Here is a 21,049-nt window from a genome sequence, read left to right on the forward strand (position 1 = left end):
GGACTCACTGCACCCCCACATGAGCCAAAACGTCCCCCAGAACACCCAACAAGAGAAACTGCATTATGCGAAAACCATTCCCCAAGCCAGCCACTGGGAGGTGCTCTTCCAGTAGGCTTAATAGGCCCAAAGTGTACCTCTGCTGTTGTCATCGAGGGTGTTCAGTGTGATAGTCTCCTAGATTCAGGTTCCCAGGTCACCACAGTTTCCCAGTCCTTCCACAAGACACACCTCCCACACCTGCCCATTTACTCCATCCAAGATTTGCTAGACATAGAAGGGGCTGGTGGTCAAGAAGTGCCCTACTCTGGCTACATCCAGGTCAGCATTGACTTCCCAGAGAACATCATGGGGAAACCTGTGAAGATCCACACCCTTGCACTTGTGGTGCCTGACCACAGAACCAACATGCATGTCCCCTTGTTAATTGGCACGAATGCTCTGGACCCCCTCTACGAAAACTGTGCACCCACCCAGAATGAGAAACACAGATACGATGGCAGCAATTCCTCCCCACTTGTAAAGACCCTGTACAACAGATTCAAGATGAACCAGCAGAATGGACGAGTAGGCACTGTGAAGTTACAGAGCAAAAAGTGTGTCATCATTCCTGCAGGAGAAAGGATAGCCTTGAATGGTTACGCCAGACATGTCCCTGTGTCAACGAACGCCACCCTCTTAGTTGACCCCCCTCAGTCCAGCCTACCTGCCGGCCTCCTGTTCTGTAGCTACGTCATGACAAGTCCCTCAGTCCCCTCTTTTAAGTTGCCAGTCCTAGTTAAGAACGAGACCGCACATGACATCAGACTTCCTAGAGGCCATGACATAGCAAAGCTCTCATTCCCCACGGCTGTGTCATGCCTACCTGCACAGAGCAACAAAGTCACCCAGAGTGAGCCCCCACGTCCCGGCCCATCCTCTGCAACCTGTAACACCATGCATGTGTCTGATGGTGGCAAGCTCACCTTCGACTTCGGTGACTCTCCTCTGCCTGCAGAATGGAAGGAAAGAATCACAAAGAAACTGAATTCAGTGTCAGATGTATTTGCACTCGATGACCTCGACTTTGGCCATACAACTGAAATCAAACACAAGATACGCTTGTCAGATCCAACCCCATTCAAACAAAGACCCAGACCAATCCATCCTTCCGACTATGAGGCTGTCCGGAGACACCTAAAGGAACTTCAAGATGCTGGCGTGATACGAGAGTCTGAAAGCCCCTTTGCCTCCCCAATTGTTGTGGTTAAGAAGAAGAGTGGTGACATCAGATTGTGCATAGATTACAGAAAGTTAAACAGACAAACCATTAAAGACGCATATGCCTTACCCAACATTGAAGAAGCCTTCTCTGTCCTCACCGGGTCGAAGTGGTTCTCCGTCATGGACCTCAAGTCTGGCTACTATCAAGTTGAAATGGATGAGGACGACAAGTGTAAGACAGCGTTTGTGACACCAATGGGCTTCTGGGAATTCAACCGCATGCCTCAAGGGGTTACCAATGCCCCCAGTACATTTCAGAGAGTCATGGAGAGGTGTATGGGTGGAATGAACCTGAGAGAAGTCCTAGTCTTTCTCGATGACATCATTGTGTTCTCTGAAACACTTGAGGAGCATGAAGACCGTCTACTGAGAGCTCTTCAGAGGGTGAGAGAATTTGGCCTAAAACTGTCGCCAGAGAAATGTCAATTCTTCAGAACATCTGTGAAGTACCTGGGACATGTTGTGTCTGCGAATGGAGTAGAAACCGACCCCCAAAAGACTGCTGCCCTGACAACGTGGCCCCGGCCTAACAACATCAAAGAGCTGAAATCATTCCTTGGATTCGCCGGGTATTATCGGAGATTCATAAAAGACTACTCCAAAATCGCAAGGCCTCTGAATGACTTGACAGCTGGGTACTTACCACCAAAGAGGAAGGTGACCTCCCCCCACAGCAGCTCTCATCGACCCTCGAGTGCTGACTACAAAAAGCCCTTCAATGAGAAATGGTCACCTGTCTGTGAGGATGCATTTAACACTCTCATTCAGAAACTCACCTCAGCCCCAATCCTTGCCTTTGCTGACATGAAAAAGCCCTATGTAGTTCACACTGATGCCAGCACTCATGGACTTGGTGCTGCATTATACCAAGAGCAAGATGGCAAATTGAGAGTGATCGCTTATGCGAGCAGAGGGCTGAATCGTTGTGAGCAAAGATACCCTGCACACAAACTTGAATTCCTCTCTTTAAAGTGGGCTGTCACAGAAAAGTTCTCTGACTATCTGTATGGGGCGAAGTTCACCGTCATCACAGACAACAACCCACTGACGTATGTTTTGACATCTGCCAAGCTTGACGCTGCAGGCCATCGCTGGGTAGCAGCCCTCTCCAGCTTTGACTTCAACATCCAGTACAGAGCTGGGAAGAAAAACCAAGACGGAGATGGCTTGTCAAGGCGACGTCATCCAAACGACCACTGCCAGCCTGATCCCACATCAGATGATGAGGAGAACCGTATCCAGCGTTTCCTTGCACAGTTCCTCCAGGAAAACAAAGAACCTGACTTCCCATCTGAGGCTGTGAAGGCAGTTTGTCAGAGGCACCAGCACTCTTCAGCGTCAGAGAAGAGGCCAGACTATGTACATCCACCTGTGCCAGTCGAGTGTTTGGCGATGGAGGTTTCCGCTATCCCCGAAGCGTTCTCTCAGACCGATGTACCTGGATCCTGTTCGTTGCCACGGATGTCTCTCGAAGATTGGGCCCGCGAGCAAAGACAAGATCCAGTCATCCGTAGAGTCATCGACATCGTGAAGGAAGGGAAGCGACTCTCCTACCGAGCAAAGTGCCGTGAAGACAGAGAAGTCCAGTTGATGCTGAGGGCAGTGGACCAGTTCATCTTTTCAAGTGACGTCCTGTATAGAAGACGAGTGAACCAGGGTGAACCTTCTCTTCAACTTGTCCTCCCAGTCAAGTACAGAAAAGCTGCCCTGGAAAACCTCCATGATGCTCTCGGACATATGGGCACTGAAAGAACGCTGGACTTAGTCCGTGCCAGGTTCTATTGGCCCCGTATGTATGTTGATGTGAGTGAGAAGATCCGAACATGTGAGCGATGCATCCGAAGGAAGGCGCATGCTGAGAGAAGCGCTCCCCTGGTGAACATCAAGACCAGTCGACCCTTAGAGTTGGTGTGCATGGACTACCTGTCGTTAGAACCAGACGGAAGAGGCACGAAGAACATCCTCGTGATAACAGACCATTTCACCAAGTACGCAGTGGCAGTCCCTACAGCTGACCAAAAGGCAAAGACTGTGGCTAAAGCTCTCTGGAACAACTTTCTCATCCATTACGGATTCCCTGAACGGTTGCATAGCGACCAAGGACGTGACTTTGAATCAGCCCTGATCAAAGACCTCTGTGCATTGCTCAGCATCAAAAAGACAAGGACGACCCCTTACCATCCCCGGGGGAATCCTGTTGAACGTTTTAACAGGACGCTGTTAGAGATGTTGGGGACGCTGGAAGAAGGAGACAAGGTTAAGTGGAGGGACTTCGTACAACCCCTTGTACATGCATATAACTGCACTAAGAACGACACCACAGGCTACTCTCCTTACCAGCTGATGTTTGGCCGACAGCCAAGACTCCCACTTGACATTGCATTTGGACTTACCCCAGAAAGTCCCAGTAAAATCTCCCACTCAGAGTATGTCAAGAATCTGACAGAGAGCCTAACAGAGAGCTACAGACTTGCCACTGAGAACAGCCTGAAAACTGCTCTGCAAAACAAACGCAGATTTGACAGCAAGGTGAGAGAGTCCACACTGTTACCTGGAGACAGAGTTCTTGTGCGCAATGTTGGCATCAGAGGGAAGCACAAGATTGCAGATAGATGGAGTGAAACGATTTACAAGGTTATCAAGCAGATCCAAGACTCTCCTGTCTACGTCGTAGTCCCTGAGCACACAAATGGCCCTGAAAGAGTTCTACACAGAGATCTACTTTTGCCATGTGGTTTCCTCCCATCCACTGTCAACGATGAACAACCTGAGCAGAATAAGCCCCAACAGAGATCTGACAACCTACCTGCTCCTGAATCCGATCAACCTGAGAATGAAGAAGAGATATCTGACGAGGACGAAGAGGAGTATTATACCCTCCATCATCAACTCTTGAGGGAGTCAAGAAATGCTCAAGCTGAACAGGAAAGACTGATTCCAGAAGTTGAAAGACCTGAAACTGACCAGTCAGCCACCCGTGACACTCAGCTGAGAGTTGAACCAAGCCCTGAGAATCCAGACACAAGTGTGAGTTCTGAAAAGTCAATCCTTGATCCCCAAGCTCCAGCATTTGAGCCTGCAAACGATGAAGCAAGTCTGTCGCAGAATCTGTCTGAATCCGAGTCCGTAACAGCTGAAAGTGTTCTTGAAGTTCCTGCAACAGATCACAGTGAGATCCATAGCCCTGGAAGTGAACAGAACGATGCATCACCACGGAGGACCAGTGGAGATGTGCTGGAACGGATGGAGGAAGAAGACACTGAATTTGCCCCTGACAGTGAGATCCCACAGAGAAGATCGGCTCGAGAGCGAACAGTCCCCGAAAGACTTACATACCCCACTCGAGGGAACCCCCTACTCACTGTAATGCATTCCATCCTAGCTGGTTTAGACCAAGCTTTCTCCCAGACCCTCGTCGATGCCCCTTACATACAAGACTTGACCCCTTTACCCACTGATATAGTGTAGGATACACCTTCAGTGTAGTGTAGAACATGCAAGGATGCATGCAGATTAAGGAGGGGAGGATGTAACCCACTGAAATATTACGGTTACATTTATTACCCTATTTCCTTTGTGTTTGTCTATGTAGTTGCAATTTCATTTCCCATCCACTAGGTGGCAGTATAGATACTGTTTGGAATTGAGAGACGTAGATGAAGAGCACTGGTTGCTATGGATACAGAGCAAGATACCAATGAAAGAAAACGATCGCATTGAAGAACAATAGTAAGAGAAAGAAGATCACAAGTTAATTTATTTACTTTATTTTCATGAAACAGTTGAAGAACTTTATTTTGTTTAAGTTATAATACTTTTGAGAAGCAAGATTTGTTTGAAAGAAGATCCGGACTGCACTGGTTATGTTTATTTCTTTCCTTTCCTCCGGTGAGTTTTATTTTCATGTCTTCCTGCGCTAGTCGCGATATCAGCTGACTTTGTTTTGATTCACGGTATTTGGTTACGAAATATGTTCTGAGCCTAAGACACATCTTGTGAAGATGTGTTATATTCATATTGTTGTATTATTTCGTTGTGTACACTTATTTTGAGTAACTGTAATGTATTTTGTCTGCAAGCTAAAAAACCAACTGGAGTTGAACTGAACTGATTAGCTGCCTATGCTCGTGAATGATTGAGCTACTAAGCTAGCGACTGGGTTTTATTTTGTGCAGTTTATGGACTGAATGGACTTTTACGTTTCGACTACTGCACTTTTGAGTATTTGAGGATGAGTTTCTGAACTGACTAGTGAATAAGAAGAGTATTGACAGTATTGTTATCCTGCTATGCAGGTTGGTTTTTTTTAAGAGCTTGATTCCCAACGAACTATCGCCGAACTTCCCTGGGTGCACGCGCGGCCAGCAGCAGTGACTGAGGAGCGTCTGGCCACTTGTCTCCTACAGCCGCATCTCATTCTCCATCCAGGCTCCAGAGATAAGGAGATCCATTGCACACACCCGCACGTGGGACACATAAAAAAACCTACTACCCGGGTAGATTGACACTTTTGGACGTTGATATTATTTATTTATTTATTTAATTATTTTATTTTATTTCTTTAAGCCAGAGCTCTGAGGTTTTCTTTTCTACTTTCTTATTTCTTCTATTTTTTCTATTTATTCTTCCTCCTTGATGAAAAGGACAATACCAAGGACAATCTAAGGAGTCTATACAGAGAAAAGAGTTCTCACTTGAGTGTTGTTTTTTTCATGAATAAATGCCGGCAATGCTTTGAAACTTTACCTACTGGTCATAGTTATATTATCCTTACTCCTCGAAAAGAACCCTTGACTAAGGGTGCTCGGTTAATAACTATTTCTAACCTATGCAGAGTACCCTACCTTACTACCTTACCTTACTAGGTTATGGAAACAGCAAAAACAACCAGAATTAAGATTATGGTACAATACGATAGAGAAGGTACTAGATATGGAAAAAAATATATTTGCCTCCAGAAATAACATAGAAAAATGGAATAAGTTGTACCCAAACAACTTACTTAATAAAACGCACAGTTACTTTAAAAGATAATGAAGGTTATATCACAAGGATCACATTAGAAGACAAACGGTATACATATTCAGTGTAATAAGATGCATTTCAAACAGCAAACTATATATATATTGAAGACTTTCTTATATACCCACATACATGACACAACACTACAGCACGTACAGGACACAACACTACAGCACATACATCTCACACACTTGCACATACATCTCACACACTTGCACACAGACCAGTGAATTATATCTTCTCTCTCTCTCTCTCTCTCTCCTCTTTCTCTATCTCTCTCTCTCTCTCTCCTCTCTCTCTCTCTCTCTCTCTCTCTCTCTCTCTCTCTCTCTCTCTCTCTTTATGTTTTTATGTTCTCATACTCTCTTTTGTTTTGTTTTTTGTGCTTATTGTATGCGTCAACTGTCTAGTGTCGATTTAATGTACAAAAAAAAAAAAAAAAAAAAGGATTTATAGAAGTACAGAAGTGTGCATGTGAAGGGAAATGGACCTCTTGGGTATTGTTTACTGGAAACTGAAATGATTATTGAACTGTATAGTACTTGATGTGTGATGTTAGTGAACTGCCGAACCATTGTCCAAGATTCTGTTGGTAAACTACATTGAGATATTGTACACTAAGCTACTTTCTATAAATAAAGTAATAAAAAAAGAAAAAAAAAATGAGACTAACAATGAAGATGACTGCGGTGTGTTTTGTTATGAAATTATCCTCCAGACATGCAGATTCATCACCAGATGGCACAGCTGCATGGGATATAGTGGGGTCCCCTGCTGTCTACTGCTACTACCACTATCTATTCAGTGGAGCAATATACTCCTGATATTTCTTCTGAAGTTATCAGTCACTAGGGCTGTAACAATATTGTATCAACCCGAGAAATTGCGATACACAAAGACACGATATTGTATAGTGATACAAGGAGGCAGTATCGTGACACGCCCTTTGAAAGTTCTGTTACCTTTCAGTCCAGAAAACAACCACGTGATACGATTCCAAGCTTCCAATCATTTTTATTGTTTAATTTTTTTTAAATTATTAGAACCCTCTTGAAACCTATTCTACTGATACAAAATCATGTTTTTTATTTATATATATATATATATATATTTTTTTTTATAATGTTGGCAAACTTAAAATCGTTACAGCCCTACCTACCATCACTATCTATTGGGTTGAAAAATATACTCCTGATTTCTCACAATGTTATCAGTCACTAAAGTTTAGTCCAAAACTGAAATAACAATGTAAGGGCAATGTCCATGAACATCTGTGCTTTTTCTTCAGGTTTGTGGACTAAATGCAACTGGCTAAAGGAAAGCATGGCTACACATCTGAAGATGCCTCAACACTGGCAAACATGAATGCAGTATATCGCCACTTCAGAAGTTCATAAATGTAAGCTATTCTTGATTCAATCGGATTTGCAGATGATAAATGAACATGTACTGCAATCATAATGTTCGAAATCTACATTCATAATTTTCACAAAGTCTAATGCGGATGACATCCAGAAACATCCATCCATGCGACTCCTCCCACACATTTCATAATCACCCTCATGCACGAAGGCTAAAACAGAACTCTGTTAATAAGAAAACTAGAAGATGTCGGGCAGGTCAGTGAGGTTTTAGAAATGTTGAGTAAGGTCTTCTGTCATGAATCAATGCTCATGTCTTCATGGAAAAGAAAAAAAAAACCTCCCTCGCCTCCAGAAACAGTGGACTTCTTTTTGGGCGTCTGGCCTGACATGCCAGACTTTCATTTGTTATTGCATATTTTTACCCACCGTTACTAAATGAGGAAACCAGAAAGTGAGGCTATCTTTGCTGCCAAGAAGCAGTCAGCAAGCAGTGATGGTGGCGGCAGGGAGGTGGGTAGAGGTGGGATGAGGTGTGGTGTGGTGGGTGAGGTGGTGTGGGAGGGCCAGAGAGCAGAGGGTCTGACGTGGGGATGGGCAGGCAGATGTGTGGAGGGGAGAGACAGCAGCGGATTTGTGGAGGGATGAAGATTCTAAAGGCAGAGTAGAGGTGGTGGAGATGTTATGAGGTGTAGTGGGTGAGGTGGTGTAATGAAGGTAGAAACATAGACAGAGAGAGAGAGGGGGAGAGAGAGAGAGAGGAGGAGAGAGCGAGAGAGAGAGAGAGAGAGAGGAGGAGAGAGCGAGAGAGAGAGAGAGAAAGAGAGAGAGAGAGCGGTGGGTTGTAGAATGGGTAGGACGAGCTAGGTAGAGGCAAAGGTGGAGGTAGTGTAAAGGAGGTAGAAAGAGAGAGAGAGAGAGAGAGAGAGAGAGAGAGAGAGAGAGAGAGAGAGAGAGAGAGAGAGAGAGAGATAGAGATAGAGATAGAGATAGAGATAGAGAGAGAGAGAGAGAGAGAGAGAGAGAGAGATGGTGGGTTTGTGGATGGGGTGGGCGTGTAGCTCTAGAGCTGTGGGTTTGTGGATGGGACGATGCCAAGCCTAATCACGGGTACAAAATACATTCAGAGGCAGCCATTTTGACAGCTCGCCCCACTCCCCGACTCCAGTGGCTGCGCGAGTCAACAAAACACACAGCGTGCGGACACGGACGAGGATTATATGAAGGTACTGCCCGTCCGTATGGCCTAGCACATCAGCATAAGAGGGTGGCTACTGACCATAGACAACGACAACCCCTGTTCTCCAATGGCCAAGGAAAGCATACAAATTTAAGCTAAATGTCAAAGACGCATGCTATGGCAAATTAATCAGACTGATTAAGGTGGCAGAGATAATGAATGAAGATGGGTTGGGCTTATGTCTTTGTTGATGTTGTGAAGTGAAGGAGAGATGGCTCACACGTCACCCATTTAGGGCAACTTTGATTCAGTAACTACTATACAGTTCCAAATCACCAGGTTCAATCAGTTTCTACACTAATAAACAGAGGTGCTTTTTTGTAAACAAATCAACTACTCCCCCTGTCTGAAAATACATGCAGCTTTCAAATAATCAGCTGATTTAGTGAATGGCTGGAAGAGATGTGTGGTATAGGGCTCTAACGATCTTGTACCGGATCAAGAAATTGTGATACGCAGAGTCACGATACTGAATCGTGTTGCAAGCAGGCAGAATTGGGATGCACTCTTTCAAAGTTCTGTCACCCTTCAGTCCAGAAAACAACCACATGATATGATGTGATGGTGCGTCCAAGCTTCAAATCAATATCATTATTATTTTTAAACTTTTCATTACATTATTAATGCATTATTACCTTTTAACCTATTCTACTTTTTAAAAGACATCAAAAAGGTGCAATTTAAAAATCGCGGGGTGTATCTAACCATAGGTCAAAAATCGTGAGACTAACTGAATCGCTGAATGAGTTCATCGTTACAGCCTTAGTGTGGCAGTGCATAGTTTATGAATTTATGCAACTCGCTCAGGTAAAGTGGAATAGCAAATTGGACATCACTATAGCAAGAGGAGGGGTGAATACGTTTTTAAAAAGGAAAAAAAAACAATACAATGAGAGAAGGGTCTGGCTGATGATTGATACTACTGTCTGACAAATACAGCGATGAATGTGTGGCCCACTGAAGAAACACTCAGTGAATCCTGCCTGTGCTGTTGAATACAGTTGGATTAAAGTCTTTGGTGTGAGACTTTATGCTTCAATAATAGAAGATTGCATACCCTGAGGAAGGAACTTCAGTTGGTTGTTGGCCAATCGCAAGTGCCGTAGAGATCTCAGCCGTCCAATCTCAGGACAGATGACCTGCAGGGAATTGTCACTCAGATCCAGGGACTGCAGCTTAGCCAGGTTGCCAATAGCTGAAGAGTAAATTACATGACATTATTTAAAAGGCTTAACAATGCAGACCGCTCAAAACAAAATAAACACTATTGCTCTCAGGAGAGATTATCTCTGACAGTCACTTCAAAAATTAAAGAAAAAAATGATTAGGTTATTCCAATAATATACCTTCGGGAATGATGGCAATGTTATTTGAGTGCAAATACCTGCAAAAAGACGAACAAGGCGAATATTATTTAGGAAGATTATTCAATTGTCACAGGACTATTCACACAATCTGTAGTTGAATTGTTAAGCAACCTCCTTAATGATACTTGAATGGTTGTGCTCATTTACTGCCATCTACTGGACATTTGCTGAAAACCTCTCTCACATGTCCAACTATCAAGAGAGTGTATGTGCATCCCAATATGTGTCCTTGCCTCCTCCACTTGTGCTTGTCTTCTCGTCCCGCCTCCTGGCCCCTCCTCCGTGGAGAAAACGATAAAGTTTCCCAGCTGTGAGCCTCGCCACAACAACTTTTGAGGGACTGTTTTTCATTCACCATCCCAATTGCAAATGAGAAAAAGACTTTACAATTGAGCTTTTGCAAGATATTGAAATATAATGCTGTTGTCAGTGATGTCATCATGACGAGAAGCAAGTGGAGGAGGCAAGTGGAGGAGGCAAGGTCACATATTGGGATGCACACAGTATACATAGTTTTTTTCATTTACAAACATTGATGTTGTGAGAGGGGGCAAAATACTGGCAGCCAACCATGTGAGCTCATGTTTTGACTGACAGCGGTTTCCAACAATTAGAGGTTGAATAGTGTGCAGCCAAGTTCGCGCAGCCAGGGATTGTTTACAAACCTGAAACCCATGCATACTGACTTCCCTTACATTTGCATAATGAGTATATAGCAGGGCATGGCAACGGATCTGTAATGTGTACAGATGTGTACAGATATGTATGTGTTCACTTAAGCTACTTACAGTTCGATCAGGTTTGGAAGTTTTTGGGCCAGGTTGTCAGGCTGTGAAAGAAAAAAACTGGTGATGTAGTAGACTCCTTGCAAAATCACATTTACATCATAAAGGACACTTTGATCTGTTTGATTTCCATGTCAAACATGTACAACAAAATTGCTGGTTTTACACAGCTATGTCATGTACCTATGCCAAAACCAGCTCAAAAATCCTCCATTCTGGAATAATATATTACAACAAACATTACCAATAATACCAATAACACTATAATAGACAAATTTATATTTATGAAATTACCATACACCTAATCTCCAACCTGTGGACGGTGAGCAAAGTGAAGATGCTTACCAAAGTTGTGAGCGAGTTCCTCTTCATGTAAAGCCTTTCCAGAAACTGAAGGCCCTCATCCTTCAGAAGCTCCACGGGAAAGTTGTTGAGATTTCGGTAATTGAGAAACAGGTTCTTGTGGCGTTCCTGCTTTGCCATGAATATGGTCTCGTGGAGTTCTGAGGCCATGGTGGAGGGACTTGGGGCCCCCTTTCCTTGCTCCACTCCAACTGTTAATGCATTGCAGCACCTTTAGTAGGAAATATAATGTCAACCTGTCACACTGGCATGAATTTGGGTCATTTTGACATAATTACGGTGCTATTCTATTGCATACACCATCACTGCCCTCTCTCCATGCAATGAAATATTCTGATAGAACTTCATTTGGGGACATTCAATGTGACAGGTGTAGTTGGCCATGACACAGACAGGGCAAAGTACAAGTCATACACTGTTTACAATCATTGAATAACCATGTAGAAATATCCGCCGTCACAAGAAATACAAGGAAAGTCGTCAGTTATTGCAATTACGTCTGCGTTTTAAAACTGTTCCAACTGGCCCGCAGTCAACATGAATAACTGTAAACCAACCTAGAGAATAGAGATGCCTAGCTTGTCATAGCGGATTTACACATCACACTAGCTCATTTTTTTTCCGTCAACATAACGGCAGATGTTGACAAAGAAAACAACACACGCCGGTTTGTTTACAAACTACCCAAAGTATCAGAGGCATTGTCACATTGTGTCTTTCTATGACTAAGTAAAATGCTCTGATGATTACCAAGCTAACTGGCGAGATACTGCAAATAATGGCGAAAATGGCTAGGCTAATTACGTAACCAAGCTAGCTGGTCTTAGCTTCTTAGTTTGCTACACATAAATAGCAATCATGTCCTATGGCAAAACTAGATTCAAGCTCTCTCATGCACCTTGCAAAATGATGCAAACCATTAGCCATAACTAGAAATACTGATGAAACAACTCACACGTCAGTGTTTACGTTATGTTGTGCTTGTCATTCTTGCAAGTTGCTACAGCTGGCTGATTCCTTCCGCATGTCAAAAGAGGCGCTGAAAAGGAAAACAGCTCACAAAATAAAAGTCAGTCTGAATTTGACAGTCATTTCTTTCCTTTCTCGATTATTGCACACGCACATGCTTTTCCTGCATTTCATTTATAAATTCAGCAGGACTTTGATATTTCAAAGGATTATATGCTACATTATGAAACCAATAACTTCCTGTTTTAATAAGTATGAGAAGTTGTCATGATGTAGGCCAGTGGTTCCCAACCTTTTTCTTAAGGGACCCATGTTTTTACTATTGTAAGCTGTGGTGACCCAACCACGCGAGCGCCCGCACGAGAAGGAGTCACAAGATGCCCTCCGCTTCCTGCGAAAACTAATTTTAGTTATTTTATTCCTCAATTCGTCTTTGGTCAAATATAGAATAAATGTTTAATGTAGCACTTACAATCTCCCAAGCAGCAAAACACGTTTTCTGAACCAATTGACACGTTTTTTAACGGTGTCATTTAGGTGTTGAATAAAACCAACGTGTCAAACACGTTTGTGGAACGTTTTCTTTGACACGTTTGCAAAAACACCTTTTAAAAACGTTCAATACACGTTTAGGTTTAGTGTCAAATGACACCTGAAAATACCAACGCATCTGACACGAAATCTGAACGTACAAATTTGGTGTCAAAAGACACGTTTCTTAAAACACTGATCTGACACCAAATTCAAACATGCAGTTTTGGTGTCAAAAGACACGTTTTTTAAAACACTGATTTGACACGAAATCTGAAAGTACAGATTTGGTGTCAAAAGACACGTTTTTAAAACACTGATCTGACACTAAATTCGAACATACAGATTTAGTGTCAAAAGACACGTTTCTTAAAACACTGATCTAGCACCGAAGTCCAAATTGTTTTTGTCTGAACTGGATGCAGCTGTGCAGCTCGCGGTTGGCCGGTTGCTAGGCGACCGCTCTGATTAACTGAAAATTCACTTCTTTTGCCTGACCTGACAGACCTTCACCTTCTTGATTTCTCCATAAACTTTGACTATTTTATCCTTCATCTTTCATATTTTCACCTTCTTTGACTTTACCCGCATCCTCTTTACTACCAACTATCAACCCTCCTTTTGACAATTTCTCTTTCTGGATCGACGACGTGAAACTTCAAACGTGAAACTCCGGTGAGTTGTAATTAGCATTTCGCTAATAACATTTGCTCATTAGAAACAATGGGGGCTTTTAGACTGTAATGAAACGTGGTTTCCATACTTCTAGCCTACCGTTACGAACATTGTATTGTACTAGACTATTATTTAAGATTACTACAGGTGCCACCTCTGTATTATTTTATTAGGTGAGAAGACATAGAAGTATGTTGAAAGATTTTGTTTCATATTCTATACACAAGTCCCTTGAACCCAACGGACATTACAGTGAAATCCTCGCGACCAGCAAAGCATGATTTTTAGAGTGGGCTCATGCAGCTGCGGCCCATTATGATATTTGTCATGAGCATCACTTGTTGAATAAGTTCTTCTTTTCATGTTTCAGGTGAAGCCAAAGCAAGCGTCCTCTTCAACATTGACAACAGAAAGCCCAGACACAGACTGCACTCCAGCCCAAGTCCAAGTGGCAGCTTTTTTTTTTCTTCCCAAAAATAAATACATGCATTACACATATGCTTTTCTTCTTTTGCATAACTAGGCTAACTAAGGCTATAATAATAACAGTAGTAATAATGGTAATGGCCATATAAATGCTATAGGATAAAGCATAGGCCAAATTTTAAGCCCCTAACAGAAAAGGCAAGCCCATATGGCGCTGCGGCAGGTTTTATTTTTGGTGTCAAAAATAGGTGTTGAACACGTAATAAAACCCAAATGTACACCTTATTTGTACGTCCGTGGACGTGTTTTTCCGAACGTGTTGTTTGACACCATTTTGAAACGTTTAGAGAACGTGTTGGACACCAAAAAACAACCCTTTCAGAACGTGCTGAGCACGTAATCGGGAACCTACAAATTAACCATATCTGAACGCAATTCTGAACCTATTCTGAACCAATTCTGAACGTGTCACTCACCAAAAATAAACGTTAAAAAACGTGTTGGGCACGTTAATTTGCTGCTTGGGGTGTTGCTTCTATGCAGTTATTAGTTAAATGCTTTGTCTTGTATTCAACATGGGCTATAGATATTTAAAATGAAACCCCTTAAAATCAAGAGGGCTCCGCGACCCCCTGTGGATCTTTGGCGACCCATAAGGGGGGTCCCGACCCATAGGTTGGGAACCACTGATGTAGGCTATTAGATCCACTTTCTTTGGTACCTCTATGGAAGTTGTCCAAAACTAGAAGAAAGGTCAGAAGAAGACTACCACTGTAGAGCATACAATACGTGTGCAAATATGTTGTTTTGTCAAGCTAAAATTCAGGCTACTGCTCTGAACAGATACAGCAAGTTACAGTAAATTGTAATACAGTTACAGTAAATTGGAGGCCTTTTTGGGGGCCAATGATATAATGCACACTCAGTTTATAAGCTGTGGTATATTAGAGTGGTGCTCCCATTAATTCCCAAAGAGCTTCTTAAGTGTTCTTCATCATTATTTTTTGTATACTATGTACTTTATTATTATTATTATTATTATCATCATCATCGTCGTCATCATCATCATCATCATCATCATCATCATCATCATCATCATCATTATTATTTTTATTATTATTATTATTATTATTATTATTATGTGGTGACGCCCATCACTCTGATCACATGAACCCATCCCCCTGAAAGTGTTAGATTATCTTATTTACTATGTTCAAATCAACCATGGTACTGGTAGCCTATGGCAGTGGTTCTTAACCTGGGGTGCGGGCACCCCCTGGGGGTGCGCTAGAGACTTCAGGGGGTGCGCGGAATTATTTGGGTTGAGGTTGTGACCAAAATTCAGCTTGCAGACATGGTAACTAGTAGCCTGGCTCTCACGAGACCCCTAGTGCTTCGTGCATCTTCGTTACACTTCGTGAGCTCGCACAGGGTTGGTAACAACCATCGAGTGAGAACCAGGTTAGGTAACTAGGTTTTGGTCCCCATTTGAAGTAATTAAGGTATTGATTAGTGTGTCACACAAGAATCATTGGCATTAATCACTTATCATCGTTTTTTTAGTGCGTATACATGTGTAGAAGTTTGGGTTGGGGGTGCGTGGCTTGTCTTCGGCACAAGTAAGGGGGTGCGTTAAGAAAAAAAGGTTAAGAACCACTGGCCTATGGTGTCTGTATATGCAGCCAGTCCAGCTGCCCCCTTGCTCGCATGTGTGATGGTGGGCCACACCAGGCCGCCGACAGGGGTGGTGGTGAAGAGCCCATTCAGAGGATTTTGTCCTAGGCCCAGACCAGGCTGGCAGTGGCGCTGGGACATTACACAGGGACTTATTTTTTGTTATCACAATGGCAATTGGAATCCCTTTACTTTTACTTTACATTACATTACACGTAGCTGACGCTTTTGATCCAATGCAGCTTTTTTAAGATACAGGCTACAATACTGAATACTGAGTTGTAACAAATAAAATGTGTTGCATTAAAGGATAACTTCAGTCAATTTCAACACGCAGTTGTATTGCTCACACTACCCTGGACTTGCCAGTACCTGAGGTTTTTTTTCTTCCTTTTTCAGCCTTTTCCGAGATCCTGGTCATTGTAATGGGGGCAGCGCTTTGTTTACATTAAAACAATTTTTAAAAAAAATGTATTCCCAAAAACATCCAAAAGATTGTACAACATCAGCAGACAACTAGCAAACAGCGGTACTTTTTGGGAAAATATTTGGAGTAGGCCTTTGTTAATTTAAAACAAAATGTAAACAAACGCTGCTCCCATTAGAATAGCTCATGTCTCGGAAAGGGCTGAGCCGAAAAATGTGACTGAGCCGAAAAATGTGGCAGCATCACCGGGTACTGACAAGTGAAGGGTAGCGTGAGCAATACAACAGCATATTGAAATTGACTGAAGTGGTCCTGTAAATATTATTTACAATATAAGGAATTTGGGAAATCATATAGGCAACAATGTCTTACTTTTTGAGGAGTTGTTCTGTATCTTCAGTAGTAGTATGCCTGTAAGACAGGCCTAATGTAGCCTGGGAACTCCCATACTGTCTTTAGTTCTACACAATCGTTCTGTAATCTCACTTGTGATTAGGTCTGGTGGTAACCAGGCAAGGCCTAATGTATATTGATAGATCATTCATAGCTGTGGAGCACATGATGGCAACCAAATTACATTACATTACATGGTACATTAGACAGTACAGTCTGGGTAGACTACCTGTACACAAACTCCATTACCCTGGCCACTGTTCGTGTTACACAGCCATTTGGATCAGATCATCGGCTGTATAATGGTATGAGCAGATCATGAGACATGCTCATATTATAGCTACTCCGTAAGGTTTGATTTGTTGTCAATGAGGTTCCCCCTATGGGTCTTCACCGCCTGAATAGAGACACATCACTACTACTTCATACATTGTTATTGGTACAGTCTTGGACTTAAATGTATATATTGTTAAATGTCAGTCCTGTGTATACACACATTCAATTTCCTTGTATGACATGTAGGCCTACATGTGAAGAAACTGACAATAAAGTTGACTTGAATGACTTGACATAAAGCCTATGAATGCAGACTTGGTACTAGCCAATTTCCCCTTCAGACTGCTGAAAGTGCTCACTCGCCTTGTAAGTCAAGTCAGTAGTAATAACCATGCTACTGACTGACTTAAATGTTAAAGCCTAAATCATGGCAAAGTCACATACACTGATAAGACATGGCATATTAAAAAAACACACAAAAAAACAAACAAACAAAACAAACAGAACGTTAAAACAGTAAATACACAAACAACGATCTGCATTCAGCACATTTTTATTACGAAACAGGTGTCAGAGGTCTACATTTTGGATAGAGAAAACACACAATGTTTATGTTGTACACTATAGAACTGAACATGCGCATCCTCAAGAGCTAACAGACCCATATTCTCCTCGCCTGACCCTTCTGTATTTCCGCTCAACTTCGTGGATGTTGGTGGAGCAGGGCGGATCCCATCCATCTGGCTAGAGTCAGTTTAGGCTAATATTAACCCATTGGCCAATAGATTTTAGAAAAATAGAAAAGAGACTGACAATCAATAACAATAATGAGGATGGAGAGAATATATTAGGCAAGAGCTCCCTTAGCCCTCCAGTCCCGAGACAACACGTGAAGCAACTCTTCCTCATCTTCCTCATCACTGTCACCGGAGTGTTCAGCAGACCCTTCCATTTTCTCCTGGACCATCTTCTCTCGGATCACATCTTGTTTATCTCGCAGTACCTCCACTCGCCGGAAGCATTCGATCTGTTCATCAATCTCATCAATCTGCCGCTCCAAACGCCCCTCTTCGTCGTCCTCGGCTACAATGGCATCTGATGCAGTGTTCACCTGCCGCATTTCTTTCTGGAATTCATCCCACTCCTTGTCCATTACATCTTTAGGTGTGTCCACGTTTCGCACCTTGGCGTCTTTCACTGGGTCGTCGAAAAACCCCTCAGGTAGAGCCTCTGATGTGTTTTCTTTTCTCTCGGTGACCTTGTTAGCTCCTTCATCCGGTTTGGAAATTGAACCCGAGTGGGAAACAGTTGGGGCAAGTGAAATGCCGCTGTCGAAGAAATCTGCAGGAAGTCCAGAACTCGGCGCAGCATCCGCAGCCGGAGTTGCCCCAGAGGATTCCGCATCTCCCTGCTTCCCAACAGCAGACGATGGGTTATTGTCCTCATCATCTGACTCATCTTCATCGTCGTCATCGCCATACACACCACCTAATATTCCCAAACCGGATGGCTTCTTGCTACCTTCAAAAAATCCTGGAGGAAGCCCACTTGAAGAGGAACCAGCATCTTTGGGTCTTTTCCCAGTTGCCGAATCGGTCTCTGGAGCTTTCCTTTTTAGTATTGAGACCGGGGGAGCCTGTGGCTTTACTTGAGGTACCTTTCCTTCCTTGAGTTCGGCAACCTTTTCTTTATGCTGTTTACCGAGGACGTGCGCTTGCCACAGTATTTCTGATTTCACAGGTACACAGCATATCGCGCAGCTCAGGTGTCCAAGTGAGTTATATTTGGCAAATGGGGATTCAACTCGTTTCTTTCTGTCGGAGTCCCTCTGTTTTTCTCTCATCAACCGTCGCAACTCCTCCTGATTAACTACTTTTTTGCCTTTCTTTAATTTAGAGCTTGACATCTTCGCTGTCACAGCAAAACACTCCGAGCTGCGCAGGCGCCTGAATATGACGTAGAAGGACCCAAAGTGTGTCGATTTTTGTGCCCGATCAAAAAGTAGAAAGGCTATGAGAAAGCCCTCTAAATAGAGACTTTGAGCACATGGCCCAACCAATCCTCATAGTTAATCAGCTTATCATTATTTTAGAAATGTCTGGTGTATTAGTAGCAGAGATGGCTCCTTAGATACAATCTCTGTTAGTAGTCTTTATGCTGAAGCTTTTACCACTGTCTGATTCTGCCCATATAGCGGTAGTAGACATGTCTGCCTCAGTGCTCCAAAGAGGCTGCAAAGGCTAGGCCTTGTCGTCCTACCCGAGTCTCTTTGATGTAGGCCTGTAGCAACCCAATGTAAGTAGGCTGCCGGATGTGAGTGCCCGGATATCCGCCCGAGTATCTGCGTGCATTTGCATTCATTTCCACCATCAGGAATGCTTTGCGGCACCACAGCTACCCTATGTGAGTCGCGCTGTGTCGCCTGACTGTCCCTTCTATAATATGATTGTAGCCAGAAATGTTCTAAGCTATGAGATAGGCGTCTGTCATTGGCTCCCATTATAGCCCCGTTGGCGCACGCAGCCAAGTAAAAGATGAATGGGAGCCTATTGGGCTAAATGGCTCAGCAGGGATTTGTGACGATTCTGTTCTCTGGTTTGTAAAGATGTGTGCACATTCTGTACCTTATCATGGAAGTTGTATTAGAAGTGAAGTTAAAGGTTCCTGACATGGCTTTGTTCTCCCAAAGACGTGTTAGTTTTGTCCTGCAACACGCTAGCATTCGGCTAATACCTGCTGGCTGAGGAATCTCTGCGACTATTCACGACCAGAGCTGACGAGAGACGTACTCTGACTGATCCTCCTAGCAGAGACATCTACGGTCAGACACCTCAACCCCCACCACCGTCCAACATGTTAATTGAAGGTGCCCAAATTCTTAAGGATGAGCGCAGTCATTTCCTTTACCCCATGTACACATGCCGCTTTTCCACCACCTTAAATGCAATAAATAACAGGTGTCCGCAACAATCCTAACATAACTTTAAACACATCGACATCTGAAGTCAGACTTAAAACTACAAAACAAATGGCGTAGTGCCGTAAAGTCGATTGTCACGTGTTATGTCATTGCTATAGTTGAAATAAGGGTCATTTTCACGAATCTAACACTTGACAAGATGCAAACGTGTCGGCAAATGCTTTCACTTACTCATATCTATCGAACGCGACTTCATTGTTTCCAGGGAAAAAATCACACGGGCAGATAGTTCTATGAGAAGTGTACAGCCCCATTGGCACCCATTCATTATTTACTTGGCTGCGATAACATAGCTGCAGTGCCACTCCTGGCCACACCAGCTAGTTGTCGTTCTTGTACAAGATTCCATTTTCTTTGTTGTAGCCTACCGTAACAACTCGCCTCGGCCCCCGCCGCAAATATCCACCACACCACCACGGGTCCTCTGGTGTTGTGACCGTTTTAAGATCTTTTTTTCATATCCAATAGGCCTACTTGCACATTAAGAGTGACCATTCCATCATGGATGTTTAAACGATATGTGCGAATGCAGTCATGTTGAATTTAGGGTGGCCAAACCATGCCATGTCATGAAGACCGTGCATCACATTATTTAAACAGCTCGCGTAAACAGTTATCCTGAGTGCCCGTGTCTTTTTGGAGATCGGAGGCTTGATGAGCAAAGAGATGGGAGAGAAATTAGTTGTGCGCGCGCGCACACACATCTGCACAATATCCACCGGACACGAAGTTACTGGCTCCAATATTTCAGCGTCCCGTTTGATTTTGCAGTGACACTTTTAAGTTTACGTAGCACAATCAAATGAATAGGCTATGTCTAAATTATAGGCTGTAGTCTCCAACGTACACGTGTGGTTGGCATCACCAAATAGCCTAATCTGCACAATATGCGGCATAACTTTTCGAGTGCTACATTTAGACCGGGTAAAGTATCGAGCATTGGTCTGTCCCTTCAATAAGATTAAGAGTGTCCCGTAACAACTCGGTCTCGGCCCCCGCTGCAAGTATCCTCCACCACGAAGATCCTCTGATGTTGTGACCGTTTTAGGATATTTTCATATAATAGTCTACAGAAATAAGAGCGTGCGCGCGCCTCTGACTGTAGGCTATCTAGACACGGAGGGAGAATGGCTCCGATATTCAGTATTCAGCGCCCAGTTTAATTCTCCACTGACACTTTTAAATGTAGGCCTACATGGCACAATAAAATGAGTAGGCTATGTCTAAATGGACTAGGCAAGCTCTAGTCACCAATCTGGCTTTGTTGTTTCGGCATCACTAATAATAATGGCACAAT

General features: G+C 43.2%; 2 protein-coding genes across 3 annotated transcripts in view; both read right to left on the minus strand.

Annotated features, from left to right (window-relative positions):
• lrrc28 (leucine rich repeat containing 28) overlaps nucleotides 1-12,447 on the minus strand; it is a 38,141-nt gene extending 25,694 nt beyond the window's left edge. Inside the window, exons 1-5 of one of the 2 annotated variants that reach the window (XM_063188752.1) lie at nucleotides 12,357-12,447; nucleotides 11,384-11,612; nucleotides 11,042-11,082; nucleotides 10,233-10,270; nucleotides 9,944-10,081 (exon numbers count right to left, since the gene is read on the minus strand). In XM_063188752.1, the coding sequence (XP_063044822.1) occupies nucleotides 9,944-10,081; nucleotides 10,233-10,270; nucleotides 11,042-11,082; nucleotides 11,384-11,551 (385 nt within the window). In that variant the 5' untranslated portion in view covers nucleotides 11,552-11,612; nucleotides 12,357-12,447. The remainder of the gene's footprint in view (nucleotides 1-9,943; nucleotides 10,082-10,232; nucleotides 10,271-11,041; nucleotides 11,083-11,383; nucleotides 11,613-12,356) is intronic. The other variant, XM_063188753.1, reaches the window with a different exon arrangement.
• A 4,862-nt stretch (nucleotides 12,448-17,309) lies between these two features.
• On the minus strand, nucleotides 17,310-18,746 carry znf830 (zinc finger protein 830). Its single transcript, XM_063188922.1, has one exon. The coding sequence runs from the start codon at nucleotides 18,676-18,678 to the stop codon at nucleotides 17,620-17,622; it is 1,059 nt and encodes a 352-aa protein (XP_063044992.1). The 5' UTR covers nucleotides 18,679-18,746; the 3' UTR covers nucleotides 17,310-17,619.
• Between the last annotated feature and the right edge of the window lie 2,303 nt (nucleotides 18,747-21,049).

This window comes from Engraulis encrasicolus, chromosome 22 (assembly GCF_034702125.1).
Source record: "Engraulis encrasicolus isolate BLACKSEA-1 chromosome 22, IST_EnEncr_1.0, whole genome shotgun sequence".
Lineage (NCBI taxonomy): Eukaryota > Metazoa > Chordata > Actinopteri > Clupeiformes > Engraulidae > Engraulis > Engraulis encrasicolus.